This window comes from Sinohyriopsis cumingii, chromosome 5 (genome assembly GCF_028554795.1).
Source record: "Sinohyriopsis cumingii isolate HCF-2022 chromosome 5, ASM2855479v2, whole genome shotgun sequence".
NCBI classification, from domain to species: Eukaryota; Metazoa; Mollusca; class Bivalvia; order Unionida; family Unionidae; genus Sinohyriopsis; species Sinohyriopsis cumingii.
Window position 1 is genome coordinate 5,681,366 of NC_142965.1, and position 22,935 is coordinate 5,704,300.

At 35.0% G+C, this 22,935-nt stretch overlaps 1 protein-coding gene across 1 annotated transcript in view; it reads left to right on the top strand.

The window, feature by feature from the left end:
• LOC149798567 (eukaryotic initiation factor 4A-I-like) overlaps positions 1-21,789 on the top strand; it is a 38,193-nt gene extending 16,404 nt beyond the window's left edge. Inside the window, exons 5-10 of the mRNA XM_089957382.1 lie at positions 620-785; positions 6,075-6,184; positions 8,076-8,219; positions 14,531-14,668; positions 15,636-15,805; positions 20,955-21,789. Coding sequence (XP_089813508.1) covers positions 620-785; positions 6,075-6,184; positions 8,076-8,219; positions 14,531-14,668; positions 15,636-15,805; positions 20,955-21,099 — 873 coding nt within the window. The 3' untranslated portion in view covers positions 21,100-21,789. The remainder of the gene's footprint in view (positions 1-619; positions 786-6,074; positions 6,185-8,075; positions 8,220-14,530; positions 14,669-15,635; positions 15,806-20,954) is intronic.
• Positions 21,790-22,935: the final 1,146 nt, after the last annotated feature.

Genomic DNA, 22,935 nt, shown 5'->3' on the forward strand with positions numbered 1-22,935 from the left:
TCTCTAAAAAAAAGTGCTCTCCTTCTGGAAGGAAATTTTGTAAAAGTAAGCCCGAAATTTGCAACTTCTGTTCTGCCATTGGATTTGGAGGGGAGGTTTCCAGTATGTTCTGGTATCCTGGGAAAGTTTTGGAATGTAAAAAATAAATTTCAAGGGCCTTGAAAAGTCATGGTATTTCTTGAAACCTTGCAAAGGTTTGGAAAAGTTGAGGAAATTCTGAAAATGGAGTAAAAAAAATACTAATTGTTAGTTTCATAGATTGCCATGCACCAATTAAAAAATCTTGTTTTGAACATGACACAAATATGATTGCTAAATGATTTCATTTCATATAACGAGAAAGTAAGTTCCTGCAGCAGTAGATATAACAATTTCCGTTTAGTTTGATTAAAAACTTAATGTGGCTAACCATGCTGATTTGAATAGTTCCCACTTGGCAATCTGACAAAATGAAGACAATTTCTTGTAATAATTTTTTTAATATATTTTGATCTAACTTGCAAGGTAAGTACTAATTTACAAGATATCATGGTCCTTGAGTTTTGTGAAATGGCTTTGGAAAAATTGTGGAAATGTTGAGGAATAAAAGCTGTCTTAATTGCCTTCTTTCCTTTTATAGATTCAGAAGGTGGTGATAGCACTCGGAGATTACATGGGAGCACAGTGCCATGCGTGCATTGGAGGAACTAATGTCCGAGAGGACATGCACAAGCTACAGAGTGGTGTGCACATTGTTGTTGGCACACCAGGACGTGTGTATGACATGATCAACAGGCGGGCCCTGGGTAAGAGCTAAATCAGTCTTTTATAATTGGTTTGGTTCCAGCGGATGGAAAATGTGATTTAGTGCTAGAGGGTATTTGAAAATATCCATGTATTACACAAAATGTGGAAGAATATATGGTTATTTTATACATGCATTTTCTGAGATGCTGGTATTAGAGTTATACTGGTCTTTGTCAAGATTGATGTAAAAAGGCATGTACACATTGCATAGCCCAAAATTTACATCATACTGTATGTATCAGGCAGTTTGGGTGGGAAATCACTTCTGATATTTTCTTTTTTTTTAAAACTAATACAAGAGGTATTCATGTAAGAAATACTATGGGCTGTTCCATTAAAATACACATGGGACTAGGGAAAAGCACTTTTGAATTTGGGTATCCACCCTCAGATGTTATTAAGGCCTTTCAGGATGTGTGTTTACAACCTTCTACAAAACTGTATATACACACAGTAAAGATCATAACATTTAACAGGAAATGGTGATTTGTGCAACATCATAACTTAGAAAACATTCAGATTCAGTAAAAATCTGCATACATATATGCAGTTTTATGTATACAGTATATACTGGTATAATTACTCAACATACAGGTCTGTTTATAAATTATTGGATCCAGAAACTAAAAATAAATATTTCTCATAATGCTTTGATTACACCGAGTCAGCAATCTCTGTGTGATTCTAACTTAATGTTTGTCATCACTAGCCAAGGTTCCAATACGATAATGCTATCCACACCTTGGAGGATCGAGCAGATATTTTAGTGCTTTGTCTTAGCGACATCTATTGGATTGCATGAGTTGCCTCCCTTAGTATGTAATGCCAACTAACCAATAACGTGTTACAGTGGTACATGGCCAAAAACGGTGGAGGCAATAGACCTCGAGAGGATACTTAAGTTTAACATCCAAAGTATGATTGGATGCCTTTAAAAACATTTAGTATATCTGAAATGTTATTAGCATGGACAATCACTCCTTTGCATTAAATGCTATTCTATGACAACTTTATAATCCTGTTTGTAGCTGAAAAAGTGTGATAGACAAGGTCACCATATAATGAGCTACATTCTCTGCAACATTTATATTGATCTATGATGTATGGTTATGTACACCATATATTTGGATAGGGGGTCTACATAATGCTTCAGAAACAGCATTCAGTTTAATATCTTTTATTTCAATATACACAGCCAAAATAATTTCTTATATTATTGTTTTCCAATCTTGGATAAAGACAATAAATTGTCCAAACTACACCAAAAAAATTCTAGATTTATTAAGAATATGTATGTGTAATCCGAGACTCTGTAAAGTTAACCAACAAGCTTTGAACTCTATTTTGTTCATGGAATAAAACTAAACATGTGCAGTGTTAATACTGATCCTTGTATCTACATACATGCAAGTTCATGTACCTAGATAATTGCAACAGGTTCATGACAACAAATTTGATTTAAAAATTGGATAACTGACATGTTGGGACATCAATTACATGTATGCAAGTGCTTAGTATGACATTAACATCTACAGCAATGGCAAATGATCAATCTGAAATTCCATACAAGATAAATAAATGGCAAACGTTCAACTCTGAACATGTACTCATAGCTGCAACTTTCACGATTTTGGCATGAATTTCACGAATTTCTATGGGATTCACGGAATCATGCTGCATGCCAAAAAAATCAGGAATTTCCCAATTGTCAGTTGTTTTACATTTTCCCGTTAAGTACTAGTCATGATATCAACCGTTGACGAAACGGATCAGCACTGCTAATCACGATATTTGTAGATCTATAGCCAATTGGTACCATAGGCCCAGTAGCAATCATTTTAGCGTATTTTAATCTAAATATACAAGAGTAGTTTTACAAATGTTTTGGAAAGAAACAGGAATTTTTCTTAACGCAAGTGCTGCCAACACTGATTTTAATTACTGTTTGGCATTGTATCTTTAACATGTTTTCACTACCAAGGAAAAAGAAATGTATTGCAAAAAAAGTGATGTTTAGTTTGGAATATACCAAACATTTGCTGTGCATTCAGTCATCAAATACCAATATGCGTCATGCTTTTTGCTCGGTGTGCCACAAATTTTAGCATTGGGCATGGTGGCAGAGACGAAGTGAGGAAGCACATTGGTATATATATATATATATACACACACACACACACACACACAAATGCATACTTATGTACCAGAGATATAATTGCTTAGTGTGAAGGCATGACAGTGATTAAATATCTCCATTGTAATTTCCGACACCCCGTGAACTCGTTGATCTTGAGCAACTGCAAGGGATTACACATTATCTAATTTCTATCGTTAAAACGGGACAAAATCCCAATTCAGTTTCTGACAGTATCATTTTGTACTATCTAAATTAAAAGAAATTGTTAAATAATTTTGTAAAATTAATTAAAATTTCATGCTGCTGTTCCATTCTTTACATTAAACAGACATGATTTTTCTCTGTTTTAAAGTGGAAATCCAATTTTTCTTGATATAGTCCATTTTTTTTATCATCTCCGATTCTGTTTTTTAAAAATGGTCTGTTCGGTCCCATTCCGCAGTGACCCTTGTAATGTATTCATTCCATGAATTAGTTAGCACATGACTCGCATAAAGAGTATTCTGATTGGTCAAAAGTTTAAATTCATCCAATGAATCTTTGTGTAATGGAAACTGATGGCAATGGAAAAAAGAAGCGTGCTTTCAAAAAATGGCATCCTGAGTTGTTGAGAGAGACCATGACACAAGAAGTTTAGATAAAGGTTTAAAAAATGTATGGAAATGGGAATGGCTGGAGCAAAAAGTCAACAGAAATTTATTTGGTTAGTTTAAAAGAAAAATGAATGCTAGAGGACTGGCATTTTGTGATCTCTGCTTGGTAATCGTGGTTGGAAGAGTTTGGAACAACACCTACAAAAGAAGCTGCTATGGAAAAATTGAAGCTCAGAAGGCATCTGGAAAAGGTGCAATTAATTACTATAAGAAGAAAGATTTCTTGTTTGAGATAATAGATGTAGCTCTGTCAGAATGTGCACCCTGCATGTCGCCAGCACAAGCACCAGCTTGAAAGGAAAAAGGCTTTCATTGAGAAGGAAACGAAACAGTTGCACATTGAGCCAAAAAAGTCAGTCAAAAGGGAAGGCTAAAGAAATCTTTGCCAAAGCTGCAAAAAGAGCTCAACTGGCATATCAACAGGTTGTGTCCATTGGAGAAAAAGACAAGTGAATGTATGGGATTATTTGTATATAGTTGATGTACTTGGGTGTTTATTTTACAGATTTGTTATGAAAAGAGAGAAGTATAATGTATTTGCTGCAAAAATTGAGAAATTATTTTGATTTAATTACGATGTGAACACTGACATGCACATGAAATAACTTCAGCACCACTAGTATTGGAGAAAAAATTCATGTGACAGTAAATATTGTGAAATTACTGACGTTAAATATTTTGGTAAGTTTGTTAGTTTTTCAGATGTTTATTTTGTTATATATTATGATCATAAGTTGCACCAGGAGCAGTTTTTTATGCACAGACAAAATCTAAAACGTGTGAAGTCAGCTGTGTTTAATTCTACTACTTACTAATGAATCGTTGTGCTTAAATTTTTGGGAGAAAATGAGATGGCAGGATACTAAGCAGAAAATTGTAATAAGCATCTACTTTTATACAAGCCACAACCGATTTTGTTGTTACCTAACACTTGTTATGAATGAAAAAAACAACTGTTACCTTAAATTACCTATCAAGAAACCCCAAACAAAATCTGGCTTTCAGTTAGGTATACATAGTGTCATTTTCATGTAAAAACCCCAAACACAAGTTAGGTATACATAGTGTCATTTCTATGTAGAAACCCCAAACACAAGTTAGGTATACATAGTGTCATTTCTATGTAGAAACCCCCAACACATTTTGGCTTTCAGTTAGGTATACATAGTGTCATTTCTATGTAAAAACCCCCAACACATTTTGGCTTTCAGTTAGGTATACATAGTGTCATTTCTATGTAGAATTAACTGGAAGACTCACCAGCTCATTCGTTTCAAAATAATTTTCTCAATTTTGGGCTTAACTTTTCCTTATATTGCCATTTCATACAATAGTTCAAGATTTCTTTTAAACTGCCACTGTAATTAAACATAAATAACGGGACTGATTCCATGAAATTAATTAATTTAAAGTGTAACTTAAGAGACTTCAAACAAATGGAGGGAAAGAAAAGGACATAGCTTCAGGCCAAAGATCTAAAACTTATCATTTCTATCTTAGTGTTTTCCTATGGCAACATAGCTTTAGGCAAAAGGTGTAAAACTATCATTTCTTTCTTAGTTTTCTCCTGTGGCAATAAACTGGTATGTAGTTCATGATGCCACTTTGACCCGAGTTCTAATTGAACTTGAACAGTTTCTCAAGTTAACCCACACAAGGGATGAATGACTGGCTGAAATGTTAAAGGAAAACAAAGTTTTTTTTCTTCTAGATGCCATGAATAAATATGACTTGTATAGAAAGTGAATGAAAATACATATCAAAATCTACCGGGCATTTTTAAAGATATGCTTGCAGTCATCTTGAAAGTCTATATATTTCAGTGAGGGATATAGTTGAGACATCACCAAGTTGGATCCATTCATTGGTCAACCAGTATGTGGTTGCCATAATGTTTACATTGGAACTGTTGTTTTGAGAAAAAAAGCACAGATAAATGGTGTTAAACTTTTGAGTAAAAAATGTAGATGAATTCTGATTATGGAGATTCTAAGCTTTGAAAAGTAAGATTTGTTTAAACTGTGCAAAGAACCTATTGCTTTTCATTGAAAATGATAACTATATATGAATAGTTACATAAACTCTAAATTTTATTGAGATACTTGAAGATGCTGCTAATAAGTGAACTTTTTCATATGAAATCGGATTTTATAAAAAAATTAATAAAAACTTTACAATAAAACAAGTCACATTTATCTGAATTGGATCATGTCACATAAACGGATCATGTCACATAAACGTCACAGGTGGTGATGTCTGCTGTCTTCACATGAAGACTGTAAATATAATGACAACTTGTGAAATTGGAGGAAGTCTCAAGTTGTTAAAACAAAAAAGAAAGTTTGCCAATAATGAATGTCTTCAATTAAAAGAATCAGTTTGTCAATGATTTATCTTTTTCCTTTAATCATGGACATGCATTATTTAAGGCCTTTTACTGAATTAAATATATATTCGATCTGCGTGTTTTGTTTAGTCATTGTTCTTGTACTTTGCAGATCCCAAGGATATTAAAATTTTTGTGCTTGATGAAGCTGATGAAATGTTGTCCAGAGGATTCAAAGATCAAATCTATGATGTCTTCAAGTTCATGCCCCAAGATATACAGGTAAATAAAATGGCCAGGATTATCATTGAACCTTGAATGAGGTCTTAGGCCAAAAGAATTTCTTTTGTGGCCTGTTTGTTGTCCATCAGTTAGCATAATGAACTAATGGGAGGATTTTTATGAAACTTGACACGCATATTCATCTTGAAGTTTAGTTGGTTCTCAGAGAAAATGGTGCAAATGTAACACCTGAGATGGCAACATATCTTGAAAATTTTGTTAACAACTTACTCATGATTGGATGGTAATACTCGCATTTTTTTCACTGAAAGTCTTCTTATGAGTATAGTTCATCCTAAATGAAAATGACGCCACCAAGGTGGGCATCTTTAATAGCTTTTTTCTACTTGAGCGGAATGTCATAATGTATATATGCGAGTGAATTTTGACCAGACTATCAGAACTGACTTTGGTTTTAAGGTCAGTGGTTTTTTCTTTTTCTGAAATGGTTTATGAGTATAACATGAACAAGTGTCATTGGAATTTTAGCTCACCTGGCTTCAATTCCTCACCTGGCTACAATTCCAACTGTGCTTAGGATATGTAACTGTCCATCTTGAATTGTTCGCAGTGCATCCTTCTGTTAGCATTTGCTTGCTGATTCCCCCCCCCCCCCCCCCCCCCCCCCGTCCATATTTCTGATTAGATTTCATGTTAATTTGGAATGATTGTTTATATCCTTATAATCTTGAACTAGTTTAATAATGAGCGATATCATTTGTAAGGTAATCTTGCATTTGATTGTAACCGCTTCATATCATTCGAAGGCTATAGTATGTTTTTCATCAAACTTGGAATAGTGCCTTTACTATGATCTTTGATGACTTAAATATTGAGAGAATCCACATATTTTAATTAGGTGATCAGGCATCTGATTGATTGAGCTTTTTTTACTATTCTGGAGTTGTATTTTGGATCGTATTTTGATTAAACTTTTCTTAAGAAAAACTTGTATTTCTGATCTAAGTTTGATTAAACATGGAATCTAGGCTTATATTGTTAAGATCTTGAATGAGTCAGTGAGATGTATCTGCTTGTTACCCGTCTGTAAGCCATATTTCTGATTTTGATAAAACTAGAAATATGGGCTTGGATCATCTGGATCTTATACAAGTTTGATATGAATATGTTAACTTGGCCTTGTAGAAAACATTTTTTCAAAACCAAATTTAGCGTATTAGGATTTAAATCTTCTGAAGTTTAAAAGAATAAAAGTTTAGAGAGAATGGTCCTAGTTTCTTTTGGCCATTAGTGTGTCATAGCCTTAGGGAACTCGTGGTTTCGAGTCCATTACATATAATAATTATAATAATAATAATGATATCTTCAGTTATAGAGGGTAAATCAGTTAGTTGAGTATAACTTCTTCTTGTGGCCCTTTAACATGTACATAATTTACAAAGCATTCTAACTTGATCGAGTATCTTATTCCTTGTACTTTCTTTTGCAAAATATGTATTTACAAGTAAACCAACATGCAATGATATTACTAAAAATCATTCCGGAAGTGGTGGATTTAATGTTAAATTGCAAATCATTTTGTCAGTATAATATTTCTTTTAAGTCCAGAGGTGGAAGGGGAATTGTTTGATGGTTTTGTTCCATCATGCATTTTATGGCACTGCAACACTTTAAAGGCTCTGTACTTTGAAGGCAAGCAGAGTAGACCAGGACACACCACATTAGCGGCGGTGGGAATAATAATCTGCAAGCCTCTGGTCAAAGTCCAATGCCTAAATCACGGCTACAATGGCTTCTGATTTGTTTGGAAGTGTTCAGATGCTAACTAGAAAATTACATACTTAGAAGAGATTGGTGTTTCTTTTTCTTGTTTGTAGATCAGTTATTTTTGTATATTCCAAGGTTGTAATGAACATGACTCTATGTACAGGTGATCTTGCTGTCAGCTACCATGCCAGCTGAGGTGCTGGATGTGACAAAAAGGTTCATGAGAGAGCCCATCAGGATTCTGGTCAAGAAGGAGGAGTTGACCCTGGAAGGAATCCGGCAGTTCTATGTTATGGTGGAGCGGGAGGTAGGATCAACAATCTCGTAACTGAATTTTTTGTTGTTGCAGGAGAGTGGCCATTTATCCACTTCTTTCTTGCATCTCTGAGACCATCATGTACCATGATACAGGAGTCCTTGATATATAAAATTAGGACTTTATTATGATATTAGGATTTTGTTAGGACTTGCATATAAAAGTAAAGGATAAAATTTGTTGCATCAAGTGTGGGGCGACATCAGTTTTTGCTCTGCAAGTCAGACATGATAGGATTTCATCCATTGTCCATCCATCTTTAAGCACCAGTTTGTTGTCAGTACTCCGAAATTGGGGGTTGCTATACAACTTTGCACACTAGTTCATCCCAGCCTCTTGATAGTAATAAATAAAAATGGTGCAGGTGCAGTGGCCATCTGATAATTTTGTTATTGATGCTCCTTCTAAAAGGAAAGTTGGATTGACAAGAGATTTTCAGCACAAGACTTCCAATATCTAGATTGTCCAAAAAGGAAAATGGTACTGATCCGGTATACAGTATGGTTGCCATGAAACGTTGCACACTTCTTCATCCCATGGTCATTGTTGGGGGTAGATAGAGGGGGCCATTTGAAAACGTTGTTATCAGTACTCTGTCTGAATGGCCGGTGATATCAACATTGTGCTTTCATCCAAAGATTTCTTATGATGTTTCATTGCAAATAGTGTCACTATGATAATCCAGTTTGATTACCCTGCTAGCCATCTTGAAAATCATGTCATCATTATATATCATTGTCTTTTAAAGAAATCTTCTTAAAATTACATACATTATACACAAAAACGCTTATAAAGTATTAAAAGAAAAATGGACTCCATGATGTTCATAGCTTTTAGTTTTTGGTAGTGAAGAGCTGATGCTTTGAGTTCATAATATTCATAGATTCCACAAGATAGGCCAGTGCAATGTTACATTTAATCCAGACCAGTTTACACATCCATATCTAAATGGAATATAGACCCTTAGTAGACCTGTAAACGCTCACAAATTTGCCTCAGGTCTTAAGAAAATTACCCTTAAAATACAGACCCACAGCATAGAGACAAAAACTACAGAAAATGATTGTTGCCAAAATTCTGGATAATTGGTTCATCCATGTTTGATTTTGATTCGTGTTTCATATTAGAATTGGTTAAATTAATCAGGGAACCAGACAGCAGCTCCTCAGATACTTTAAACTGCACCTGTTTGTTCATGCAAAGTGTCTGCATGATCAAAATGTTGATTATAGATTATTTTTTTTAAAAATGGCATCCAGCAAGCGATGCTTGTTTAAGACCAAAAAGAAAATAAGCCTCTTGAAAAGTGTTAATCAAAATAGAAGAATAAAAAGGATTAATCTGATTCTTATGAATAAATCCTGGAATGGACACAATTGCATTTATCGGACATCACATGCCAATTTGAGTATGTCATGGCAGGAGATATAATAGCCATCATCATGTGATATAGAAAAAGAATTTCCAAGAATTACGTCAAGTTGAGAGCATTAAGCCATTGAGCTGCATAGGGTTTGAAACTGTACTAGTGCGTACTTTACAAACTTTTCATTTGCACATAATGTTGATCATGGCAGGATGTTTCGAATACCAAACTTTTAATTACATTTTCCAGCTTTATAATAGCAGTTTAGGACATATTTTTACACCTTGCTGAAAATAGGTCAAACCTGTGACAAAAAATCAACTGCCTTACTGAGGCGGACTCGTCAGGGTTGGCAGGTCTGCCATAGCATGGCAGTATGGTCATTGGTCTGAAAATGAATTATCATTTGGTAATAAAAAATATTTGTTAAAAATTTGTTTAATTTCATTGTATCGCCATTTTGGTTTCTATCAATATTCTTTTATTGACATCCATAACTTTCTCTGTTTCTCGGATGTGTTGGTTACCTTTATGTTACTGGAAGGTACCAAACACTAACATTATGCAAGGGAGATAACTCTTGTTTGATACAGAACCACAAACCTTGGTATGCCAGAAGCCACGGATGAAGGTAAGCAAGTAGATAACACTGGTCAACAGTGAAATCATTACTGACTTGAAAAGGCCCTAATCTGTAGTATTTTGGTGTGCCGAACACGAATATAACTGTGAAAAATTTGTATTGGCTCTCGTTTTGAAGATATTCATATACCTCATTTTCTATGTTTCACTGTGTAAATTTCTCCAGTAGGACTGCAGCAACATCCGGAATAATGATGTAACATTGCATAATACCATCATACTCACATCATCCACAGTTGATTGCATCATTTTCTGATGCAGTGCAATACTAATGCCATGCGGCTGCTGAAGTAAGTTGACGTCAGCAGTGTACTATACATGTGTAGGCCTATTATACTAATGCCAGGCGGCTGCTGAAGCTGACGTAAGCAGTGTACTATATAAAGCCCAATCAGATAGGTTCAGCATTTAAAATATTTTAGACGTTGTGCGAGACAGTTCAAGCTACTGTTACATAAAACTTATTATTTTATCCATTTACGTACAATAAAGAACAGGAATGCCTCGAAAGTGTGTTAATACCGCGGACAATTTTTGCTATATTTGTGGGGAAGTGACATTTGCCAACCAGAAGAAAAGTATCAATTCTCAAGTGAAGAAGGCATATCATCTTTACTTCGGATGCAACGTTGGTGACCAAGACAAGCCTTGGGCTCCGCATATATGCTGTGCTACATGTACAACACAGCTTTCACAGTGGTTGAATTGCAAAAGGTCATCAATGCCGTTTGCAGTCCCAATGGTGTGGAGAGAGCCAAGCAACCACCTAAATGACTGTTACTTCTGCTTGGTTCCTCCTCTTTCCGGCGGAATAACGAAGCGAAAGAAGTCGAGAATAGTCTACCCAAACATTCCGTCTGCATTGAGACCAGTTCCACATGGTGAGGGACTTCCTATTCCAGAACCTCCAGCAGAATATTCTCTTGATTCATCTGACGAAGACAAAGGTGAGTCGACCTGTTCTTCTCCTGGTCCATCAGCATGCAGTGATCCAGATTTTCACTGTGGTGCATCATCAACCCCACACAGAATAACACAGGAAGAACTAAATGACCTGATTCGTGATTTGGACTTATCAAAGAACAAGGCAGAATTGCTAGGATCAAGACTCCAACAATGGAATCTTCTAGAAGAAGATGTCACAATTACTGCATATCGAAAGTGCCACCAGCAATTGGAGCCTTTCTTCAGAAAGGAAAGTAATCTGATATTCTGTTCCGATATTGAGGGCCTCATGAATGCTTTAAAAATCACTCATGACCCACAAGAATGGAGACTATTTGTGGACTCTTCGAAACTGAGTCTCAAGGCTGTGCTTTTGCACAATGGAAACATTCTTCCATCTATTTCAGTAGCGTATGCTGTCCACATGAAAGAGACATACGATAACTTAAGACAGCTACTGAATTCCATTGAGTATAACAAGTACAGCTGGCACCTCTGTGGTGATTTGAAGGTAGTTGCCCTTTTAATGGGACTGCAGCAAGGATATACAAAATACATGTGTTTCTTATGCGAGTGGGATAGCCGAGCAAGGGAAATGCACTACATGAGGAAGGAATGGACTCACAGGCAGAATGTAGCCATTGGAGAGAAGAATATCCAACACCCAGCTCTGGTTGAGGCTCAGAAAATCTTGCTACCACCCCTTCACATCAAACTAGGTTTGATGAAGAACTTCGTGAAAGCCATTGACCGGACTTTGCCAGCATTCCGATACCTGCATGAAAAATTCCCTCGACTCAGCGAAGCAAAGATTAAAGAGGGAGTTTTTGTGGGTCCTCAGATTCGAGAGCTTTTCAAAGATGACCGGTTCAACAACTTGCTGGAAGGTGACGCGAAACAAGCATGGAATGCTTTTCGCCTAGTTTCTACAAACTTCCTCGGAAATGTTAGGGCAGAAAACTATAAGGAACTAGTAGAAGACATGTTGATGAAGTATAAGAAACTTGGCTGCAATATGTCTCTAAAGATTCACTTCCTTCATTCCCATTTGGATTTCTTTCCTAGCAACTGTGGTATTGTTAGTGATGAACACGGCGAACGTTTTCATCAAGATATCGCAACAATGGAACAAAGATACCAGGGAAAATGGTCCACTACAATGCTGGCTGACTACTGCTGGACACTCCTCAGAGATGCTCCCGAACAGCTGTACAAGAGACAGGCGAAGAAATCTAAGATGTAGTCAATGACTTGATTTTTTATAGGTAGGCTATTACAGTTGACCTTTTACTATTGGAATGCATTTCGTTATGTAAACATTAATTTCTTGCAGATTACAAAAAAACTAGAGCCAATTTTGCAATTTGACTGTCATATTCGTGTTCAGCACATAAAAATTGATAAGAATTGACTAATTTTATTTCAGTAACATGACTTTTGTAAAAATTTGTTGTCCAGTGTAATCAGTGATTACCAGCACAGTGTCTGGCCATATGTGCTTGTAGTGTTTGTCATTAAAATGATGGAAGCATTCTTGCTTTAAATTAAATAGCACCGATGATTTGGGTATATGGCTTTTGAAGCACATCATGTTTACCATTGTCAGGACAGCTTCCTAGTTGTGCAAATAACCCATTTAGAAGATGCATGTGATGGAAGACAGAAAGTAATATTATTTCCATTTAACAAGCTGAAAACTTAAGGGACAGATTTCAAACTTGAAATGATGTAGGTGGATATTGTTTTCAAACGAGTGTAACTTCTAAAGAAGCCATTTGCTCAGACAGCTATCCTAACAACAGGGGTATAATACAACAACTGCAATTTTGGAAACAGTTGGCAGGGTTCTTGTGAGTCCTGGAATCCTGGAAAAGTTTTGGAATTTAAAAAAAAATATATTTCAGGGGCCTTGAAAAGTCATGGAATTTCTCAATGCTGCAAAGTTTGGAAAAGTCATGGAATTTCTGATAATGCATTTCAGAAGATTTATTCTGCACTGATTGAAAAACATTTTTGAATATGATCAATAACCTCTTTCATTTCATAAAACAAGAGCAAGTTCCAATAACAGTAAATCATACATGACTTATGTTTACTTTGATAAAAAAATTAATATGGACAGCTGCACTGTTTTGAATAGTTGCCATTTGACAGTGCAAGATATTGTGGTCCTTGATTTTTTTAAACTGACTTGGAAAAGTTTTGGAAAAGTCATGGAGTTTGTTCAGTCTTCAGGAACCCTACATTGGTGCAGAGTTCTACCCAGTCTGTTCTGAAGGTTCTTTGCATGAAGCCAGTCTTAAATGCAGTGGTTTCTGCCATGCCATGTCTTTGGCATAGTGTGTATTCTCTTTTACCAAATCCATTTTTATTACTAATATTAGTATCATACTCTATGGTCTTCCAAAAATGAGTAACAAAGTTTAGATCATTATGTGTAAATTTTCAATGGAGGCAGCTTGAATTTAAGTTATTGAATCATTAGTAGTTATCTCCCTTGGATGCTGGGTCACTGGTGGAAATATTTGAAACAATGGAACAAACTGCTTTTAAAAGGCGATTAATGCTTAAATCACCAAGATCTGTCCTGTTCAATAATGAATGTGTATCCTGCATATTAATAAGGTAATCATTCATCAGACTGACATTCTTGAGAAGGTTTTAAATCATTTGGAACATGGGCTAATATTAACAAGATCTCTTAAGTGAGGTTAGTGTTATGTAATGAGTTGACCAAATTTTGGAAAGATTGCACTTGTGGTGATCAAGATACCTATAGATTATGGGGTAATGAGGTTAGGTCATATAATAAGAAAATAATAGTTTCTGCACATAAGGTTTTATTTGTGATCCTATACTGTTATGTATATATATCTTGTGTTTAGCTTTTATCCATGATTTGTCGATAATTTGTAAACAGCATATACATAGCTAATTTTTGTCCTTGAATGTAGATTATATTCTAAGATACTGATTATCTGTAAGCAACATTTTTACTTGGATTTGAATTCAGGATGGATTTTCCCTTGGGGAAAAAACATAGTCTACCTGATATTTATTAGATTATTTGCTAAAATTTAAGTAGATAGACGTGACCTTGTTTACGAATTTAATGGAAAATTCCATTGGGAATAACCTAGGTCAAGGTAACTTGGTGAATGTTACAAAGCCTTTTCTGTTCCTGAAGTTAAGTCATAGCAATACCTTGACCAAAGGTAGAGGTCATTGAGATCAATTGGTCAATAATCTCCAGCGTCATCCATATCCTACTAGTTCCATTTACTTGGAGGACTATTAAGCATTGGGTGGGATTCTCTTGATCATTCATGTTATGTCTCTTTGCTTACAGGAGTGGAAGCTGGACACTTTGTGTGATCTGTATGAGACCCTGACAATAACACAGGCTGTCATCTTCTGTAACACGAGGAGGAAAGTGGATTGGTTGACTGATAAAATGCTCAGCAGAGACTTCACCGTGTCAGCCATGGTAATGACATTGATACCTCGGCTGGCAAACATGCATGCCTCATATTCCTCAAGTTCCTCACATCAGACTTGAGTATTTTATGTTACAAGTTAGGATGTACACTTACTAAACAGGTGTCTTTATACAGGGTTTGCAAGTTATATTTGTTAAGAATTATTTTAGGTTAATTATAAAAGGAAATTGGGAACATTTTATCAATGTGGAGAATAGTATCATCTTTTTAATTGTATTAAAACCAACCATTCGAATGTTTGTATTGTTCAGACTTGTGTCATGAAAGTAGTTTAAGATTCTGCTAAAAGCAACTAACCTTTATAAATCAGGAGTCTTAAAATCACACCACCATGTTCATGTAATCTTTTTAATTGCCTGGATTTATTCAACCAGACATTCCTTATTCACTCGTCACAGAATCCTCTGAATTTATCTTGGGTTTGTTATGTTGAGAATTGCCTCTTGATAGAATATGCAGGACTGTCAATGACAATAATAGTTAAAGTTATAACACAAAAGAAATTGTCTTTATCTTTGTTTTGCATGTCTTTTTGTGCATACCTAACTTGGCACTTTATAGCCTGGATTGTTCTGATGTGCCACACCTAATTTCATTTAGTAAATAGCTTAATTTACAAACAAGGCTTAAAGGCTGGAACACTTTGTTATTACACCTTTTTATAATCCATAGAGCTTATTATTAATGTTGCCTGGGTTCATTTGTATATATCATAAACACTATTTCTGTTTTATTAACGGTTGAAGGATGGCATAGATTAAAGCCAGTTGGGTGTAGTAAAACTATTAAACTGTTTGTTAGCTTTCTTTCTGTCAAACTATGGGTTATGGCCTATGCTGGATTGAGAAATTGCCTTCACATTTTTAAATAAAGTCTCAGTTTATTATGCCATCATTTGTGTCTTCACACATTTTTAGTTTTATGTTTTGCTTATACTGCTTCATATATTGTTAGCATGGTGACATGGACCAAAAGGAGAGAGATGTAATTATGCGAGAATTCCGTACTGGCTCCAGTCGTGTGCTGATCACTACTGATTTGTTGGCTCGTGGAATCGATGTACAGCAAGTGTCTCTTGTAATCAACTATGATCTGCCTGCCAACAGAGAAAACTACATTCATAGGTCAGCATTCATTTTCCATCATACATTCGTTCATTCATTCATCATCATTTTATGCCCAGGCCTATAGCAGACCTGCCAACTCTTACGATTTTGCTGTTAAGTCTTACAAAAATTACCCTTAAAATACGGACTAACGGCATACAAGCAAAAACTACGGGAAAATGATAGTTGCCAAAAAATCCGGATAATCTGTTCATCTGTGTTTGATATGGATCCGGGTTTCATATTAGGATTGGTGAAATAAGTCAGGGAACCAAACTAATTTTACAGCAGCACCCCAGACACTTTAAACTGCACTTATTGTTCATGCAAAGCGTCTGCATGATCAAACTGTTGATTATAAAAAAAATTAAAATTGCGTCCAGAAAGCAATGCATGTTTAAGACAAAAGAAAGAAAAAAGCTTCTAGCAGAGTGTTGAAAATTAACACAGAAGAATAAAATGGAGTATTCAGATTCTTGTGAATAAAAGCTGGAAAGTACACAATTATATTTGGACATCATGTGCCAATTTGAGTATGTCTCATGGCGGGATATATGATTGCCGTCATCATTTGAAATGGAAAAAGAATTTCCAAGAATTATGTCAAGTTGAGAGATAGCAACAAGTCATTGAGTTGCATAGGGTTCAGAACTAAAGTTTGCGCAACTGTACTAGTGGTAAATACAGTCTACACGTACTTCACAAACTTTTCAGTTGAATATGTTTATCACCGCTGCGTCAAACTTTTAATTATGTTCTCCAGCTTTACAATAGTAGTTATTGATATTTTGTTACACCTTACTTAAAACTGGTCAATCTAATGGAAAAAAATCAACTGCCTTACTGAGACGGACTCGTCAGTGTTGGCAGGTCTGCTATAGTGTCCAGCCATGCCTCCTCACATTCTCTACTGGTATGTTCCATTGTGTCTGTCAAAATTAAATTTCTGTTCATCATTTTTGGAGCTACATAATGAATAAATTTAGTATGAGAGTTTACATTAAGAGCTGGGTTTGATTTGATTTATCACATTTTTTGGAGATATGGTATGTACATGCATTGATTGCAATAATTCCCATTTTTTCTGAATTCTTTTACTTTTCAAACTAGCAGTTCAGTAAATGCCAAACTCTAATTCTGCAACTTTCTGCTCCAAATATTTGGTCTTTGTTATAGATTCAGTCTCAGTGTATGTTATGTTAGTGGCTGTTAGTCAATTTAATTCTAGTTTGGCAGATTACTCAAAACAATTAATGTTTTGATTGCCATGTATTTGTAAAATAAGATAGATTGCAATGTAAAGGGTTGTATAACATTTTGTGACTTTGGTCAATGCTAGCAGTAAAAAAGATGTAAAGGGATGTGTACAAAAGAAAAATAAGCAGTTTTTAATTTTTCCCATGTGAAAAAGCTCAAAAGATGGACAGGAATTTAGATTTGGATGGACATGGGGCAAGAAATTGCCTGTGATTCTGCAGTTGGTGTCGAAAACTAACAATTGTGATGTGTCAGACTAAACAAAATTCTAAAGATCATCTGCAGACAAGAAAGTGCTGTTCTTGATGCACAAGCATACATGCCAACCATTACACCTTTGGCGTAATCATTACACTTTTTTCACCAAATTAAGTGTTACACTTGCCTTTATAGGGACTATGCTTTTTTGGTGCAGTCAAATATAAAATAAAAATAAGCCATAGAATGTTCTTTTTGCCATGATAGTTATCATCTCTTTAATTCCACTCATAAAAGTTTGAGAATATTCTTAAAAAAGTCACTGCTGTATAAGATTAGCATTAGAATACGTTCCATATTTGCCATTTATAGCAATTGTATATGACCCATTTCCAAGAAAACAGACGGGTTTCTTCAGATATGAACTTATGACAGATTCATTATGTTGATAAGCTAGCTAGGTAGCAGACCAGTGTGCTTTTAAAAGGAAATGATGCTGGATTTTAAGCAAAATGCCTTATGCATAGCTGCCAAGTGTCCTGTTTTTCCCGTATTTGTCCCATATTTTGGACCTGAATACAAGTGTTTTTCTTGCTAAAAATGTTTTTTTTTTCTTTTTCATTAACAAAAATAATTTCAAATTTTCTTGCAATATTCTGTTTAGAATTTTCACTCAGTTCCATTCTGATAGAAATGTATTGCATGTATATAGAGTTCTAAAATATGATTGGTTAATTTGAAATAGAGGCTACCATGTCTGTTTTAACGATGATATTGGAAGTTGCCCCATCACACGATCTCATCTTTGTAATAGTCAGCTTCTTGAAAAGCAAAGCAGCATATTCATAATTTTCTCCAGGAAAGACAAGAAAACAGATCTGGAAGGACATTTGTGCCATCTTGTTTAGATTTGTGAAAGCATTTATTAATGGAGAAATCTTTATGTTTTGCAAATTCTATAATGTGATTTTGCTATTGAGCATGGAGGCACCCATGACATACAAGAGCATGAAAAAGCTAATAAACATCAGCTTGCCGCTTCATCATCAACAACTCAGCCTGAACTTACGGCGTATATAAATACCAGAGAGAACCTTGATATAATTCGATCAAAATTCAGTTTATTAAATTTCTTGTCGAAATTAACCTTCCTTTTTCAGTTACTATAGTGTTGCTAGCAATTTATTTCATTAAAGTTTTCCAGACAGTAAAATCACAAAGGATTACTCTTGAGCTGGAATGAAAACAGTTCAGTAGGAAATTCACACACAATTCAGATCATCGATGAAAGATGGTACATTGGAATCGATAATGATTGAAAAAAGGTGTAGAAAAGGTTCCTATGCACAGTGTGTGTCTGAGCGTGTGTTGCACTCTTGCACCTTTTAAATGGGGAGCCGAATGGAACAGGGTGCATCTTTGATATTAAATAATTATGATACTGTATTAATTTATTGATGATTGTAGATGTTGTAAATAGTTCCATATGCATTAAAATTTTAAAAATCAATACAGTATTTGTTCCTGAAAATTAAGTATTTTTGTCATACGCAGTGAGTATTTTTGTACTGTGGTGTTGGCAGCTATGCTTATGGTGTGAGTTGTGGATGTTATATGACAGAAAGTGTTAGAGCACATGGATCTTTTCAAACTTCAAGACGTGTCAGATTGAAAAAGAACACTGCTTTACAAACTATAAAAGAAGAATATGAGACTGATGTAATACATCACTCCGATAGAGCACACCATACTCATTGCGGAATTCACAACTTAGGTTCATGATCATTCAGTGAAAGTTACACATGTAGACTTATTAAAGTGAGTGCTGAATATAAAAAACTTCTCGTTTTGTGTTTGTATTCTTGTTCTAATCCACATGGATTTTTTCACTTTGTGACAATGAATTTTGACCAGCTGCAAATCGGGGTTAGTAGCAAATAGTGTGCTCTATTATGGCATGTAATATATACATTACACTTTTTATATCCAAATTATGCCTTTTTGCCACTTATATTAGCAATAATACGCTTAAACCTCTCGGGTTCGGCATGTATGCACAATCATTTTAATGCTTTCTTTAGCTACTTAAATTGACCCAACAATTTCATGATTACAAGGGAAAGACCGTTAACATCTAACATTCAGCACAGCACTGCAAAGAAAATTTATTTTATTTAAATATCCTCTCTCTCTCTGTCCCAGTATCAAAGAATGGTGTAAATTGTCGTCGTTGTGGTGCTTTGGGGTTCGGGAACATGTCATGCTTTAAAAAAATAGCTATTGGAGTTTATGAAACACAATGGGGAATTACCTTTTAAAGTTGGGTAATGGGAATTGCCTGTTATTTGGGGGTAAATAATTTATAGATTTTATGCCTGCTTCAAACGACGAATTTAAAAAGCCAATATAAAATGATATCAGATGTTAGAGATCTTTCCCTTATCATGAAATTGTTGTGCTTGTCACAGAGTCAAATGCTCTTAGGAGAAGAGCAAAGGAAAAGATGACAGCAGTGGCTTCTCTTTCCAAAATGACTGAAGAGAAAAAACAGCAACTATAATAATGCATTTAAAGCAGTGCTGATGTCTGTTAAGACATCAATTTATTTTGTATTAAGTCTGATACATAAGTGACATGTTTCTGAAATAACAGTGAATGTTGACCTACCTTCCAGATCATTATAAAGCAATTTTAGGAAATTATAGTTTGAATTTTGTCATTAAACAATAGTGTAGTATTTTGCATTCGTTGTTTGCTCATATAACCTGTATACAAAATGTTAGTGAAAATAGGTCTTCGAAATCTATGTGGTCTTGGAAAGTTTGGGAAAAGTCTTTGAATTTATCATTCAGAGTTCAGTATGAACCCTGCAGACATCAGCATAAGCAGATTATGATATAACAATGCACTGTTAGCGGGGTTTGTCAATATGACAAAATGATTTGTTTATGTATCAATAGTTTCCAGTGCATTTTTTATCCAAGTTTGCGGCTTCCTTTCATGGTGCCTTTGAATTTCCAACACAAGACTTTTGACAGTTTTTAAGAGCCGAAAATGTTGTCACCCAAAAAATTGCCAGATGGTATATTTTGTTGCCAATAATGAAATTTTGTTTGCAATTTGTGACATTGACGAAGCCCAACGCGATCCCTGATTTAGATACTGGTGGAAGAAAGATCAAGTATTTACCTAAGGCACATTTTTAGTGTCATGTGTCAAGCACTGCTGCATCCAATGTATCGTTGTTTTTATTTTTACAACTATACCATCCCAAAAAGTTGCTGATGGGTATGATGAACCTGTAAACAATAAACATGTACCACTATTTGATTTGGAAAGTGAGACCATTGAGCTGTCAATGCAACTATTAAATTCTCTTTCCAGTTTTATTTTTCCCAATAGCCAACCAGCGAAATTACTCGTGCCATCATCGTGGCTTAAATTCTATTCAATTTTGTAATTTTTTTTTTGAAAGTTGAATAAATTGAAGTACATTCCTAGCATGATTTGGGCATGGTTGATGTGTCATTATTCTAACCCTTGTTTGGAGTGCCTTCCTAGCACGATTGGGGCATATTTGATTGTCACTTTATTTGAATTCTTGTATTTCTTGAAATGGAAAAATACAATACTAGAGTTTTAAAGTATGTTTTGTAACAAAAAATCTTAAATAGGCTAAACATTCAAATTTTTGTATTTGCTTCTCTTCCAGAATTGGCCGTGGTGGACGCTTTGGCCGAAAGGGTGTGGCCATTAACTTTGTTACCCAGGAGGATGTTAGAAGTCTGAGGGACATAGAACAATTCTACAATACCCAGATAGAGGAAATGCCTATGAATGTAGCAGATTTGATCTAATAATTGAGCTGCCAAACGAGATATTGCGTCACTGGTACAACAAAATATTTTGTGTATTGGTGATTTTCCCACATTCTGCTGAAGCGGAATATATTTTTTCAATTGTCGGTGTTGCAAAGAAAGTAGCAATCCTTTTTCAAATAATCCATACACCAAAGTTGTTGGTGTGGGGACTAAATTTTTGACTTGAAAGCTCTTGGACACAATAAGGAATTAGTTTATGCTCTGTATAAAATTGTTTACTATATTGTAATTGTTGTACTTGTTGTGCTTCTGTTGCCATTAGAAATATTGGGTTATGAATTGGTACCGCTGAAGAATTGAGGGTAGATTCAAAGACTTGTCCAAGTGCGGAGGGCTACAGTTGCCTTCTATAGCCATTTGGTTAAAGAGTCTCAAAAGTAATTGCAAATTTGCTTTGTATCATACATTGTACCTTAAATTAATTTGCCTTTTTTTCCCCTCCTATTTAATTTGATTTCCTTGCTAAGTGCAGAATTTTTCAGAATGAGTGTTCATATGTATTGGTCTGAATTGAACTTGACTTGTATTAAATGCTGGTCTTTCTGGACAGACAGTACTAGGATTTGGTCATCTAGACAAGACAAAGAAATGAGATGTACTCCGAATCGTTATATGATGTATAGTGTAAAATACAGTCATCGGTTTATTAAAAAACTGTATAATTTCTGTTTTGTTTTCTTCTGAATTTATTTGCATGTTAATCCTGTATCTTTCCTAGCTACACAAGTTTGTACATCACCTGTCCATAAGGTCATGCAAGCTTATGGTATGGACCATTTTGTATGGTCTTAAATAGTTGCTAATTTGCAACTTTTTAAAAACCACACAACAAATTGTGACCAAATCTGACAGAAAGATTTCCTTGTATGATGCTCTTTCAAATTTGTTAAAATGTTGCCAATCAGCAAATAATTGCAATGCCAGTAGCTGGTACAGGAAAGTAACATTTCCATTGGTCAGAATGTTACCACGTGATCAAAACGAATTGCGTTCATTTCTGTATGAACTGTAAGGAGAACTACTTTTCCACTTCTATAAGTAGAGTCACGTGTACACCATAAGATAAACACCGCCAGTTAAGGCAGACATGAAGTAAGCATTAAAGAAAAACAACATTCTAACAAGCAAACAAAAAATAATTGAAAAAATTTGGCTTCCATTGGTTGAAGGACTGGTATTATGATGACCTTACTGCGATCAAGCAGGACATCCCAAGTGCTATAAATAGCTACATAACAGAAAAACCACAAATATGTATTACTACGCTCAATTAAGATTTCTGTTTTTTTTTAATGATGCAAACAAAATAACATAACCAATGATTACAATTTCAATTATAAGAGTTTAACGTTTTTTCAGAGTTCATTGTGGTATAACTGTCAGTTACCGACTTACAGCTTACATAACGCCCTTTGGGCGTTATTTGCTGTGTGAGTCGGCAAGTGACAGTTTATACCATGATGAACTCAGAAAAAACAACGTTAAACTCTTACTTAGTTGTAGCTGCCATTACTAAAAATAGATAAAAACTGCTGTTCTGCCATCAAATATGGTCATTGTTACTAAAAATAGAAAAAAACTTTAAAAGACTGAAAACAAACTTGGCAGAATTGGACCAGATTTCACAGAAGCCTCCATGGATGGTTTTTAAATTCGTATAAACTGTGATGATCAGACAACATTATATGGCAACCATTTAAAAAAACATATAAAAATCTTTTTATGATTTCTTAAAAAAAACACTGAACAGAATGCAAACTTCAAATGCCAATATTTGACACACAATGATGTGCCATTAAGTATGGATGAACT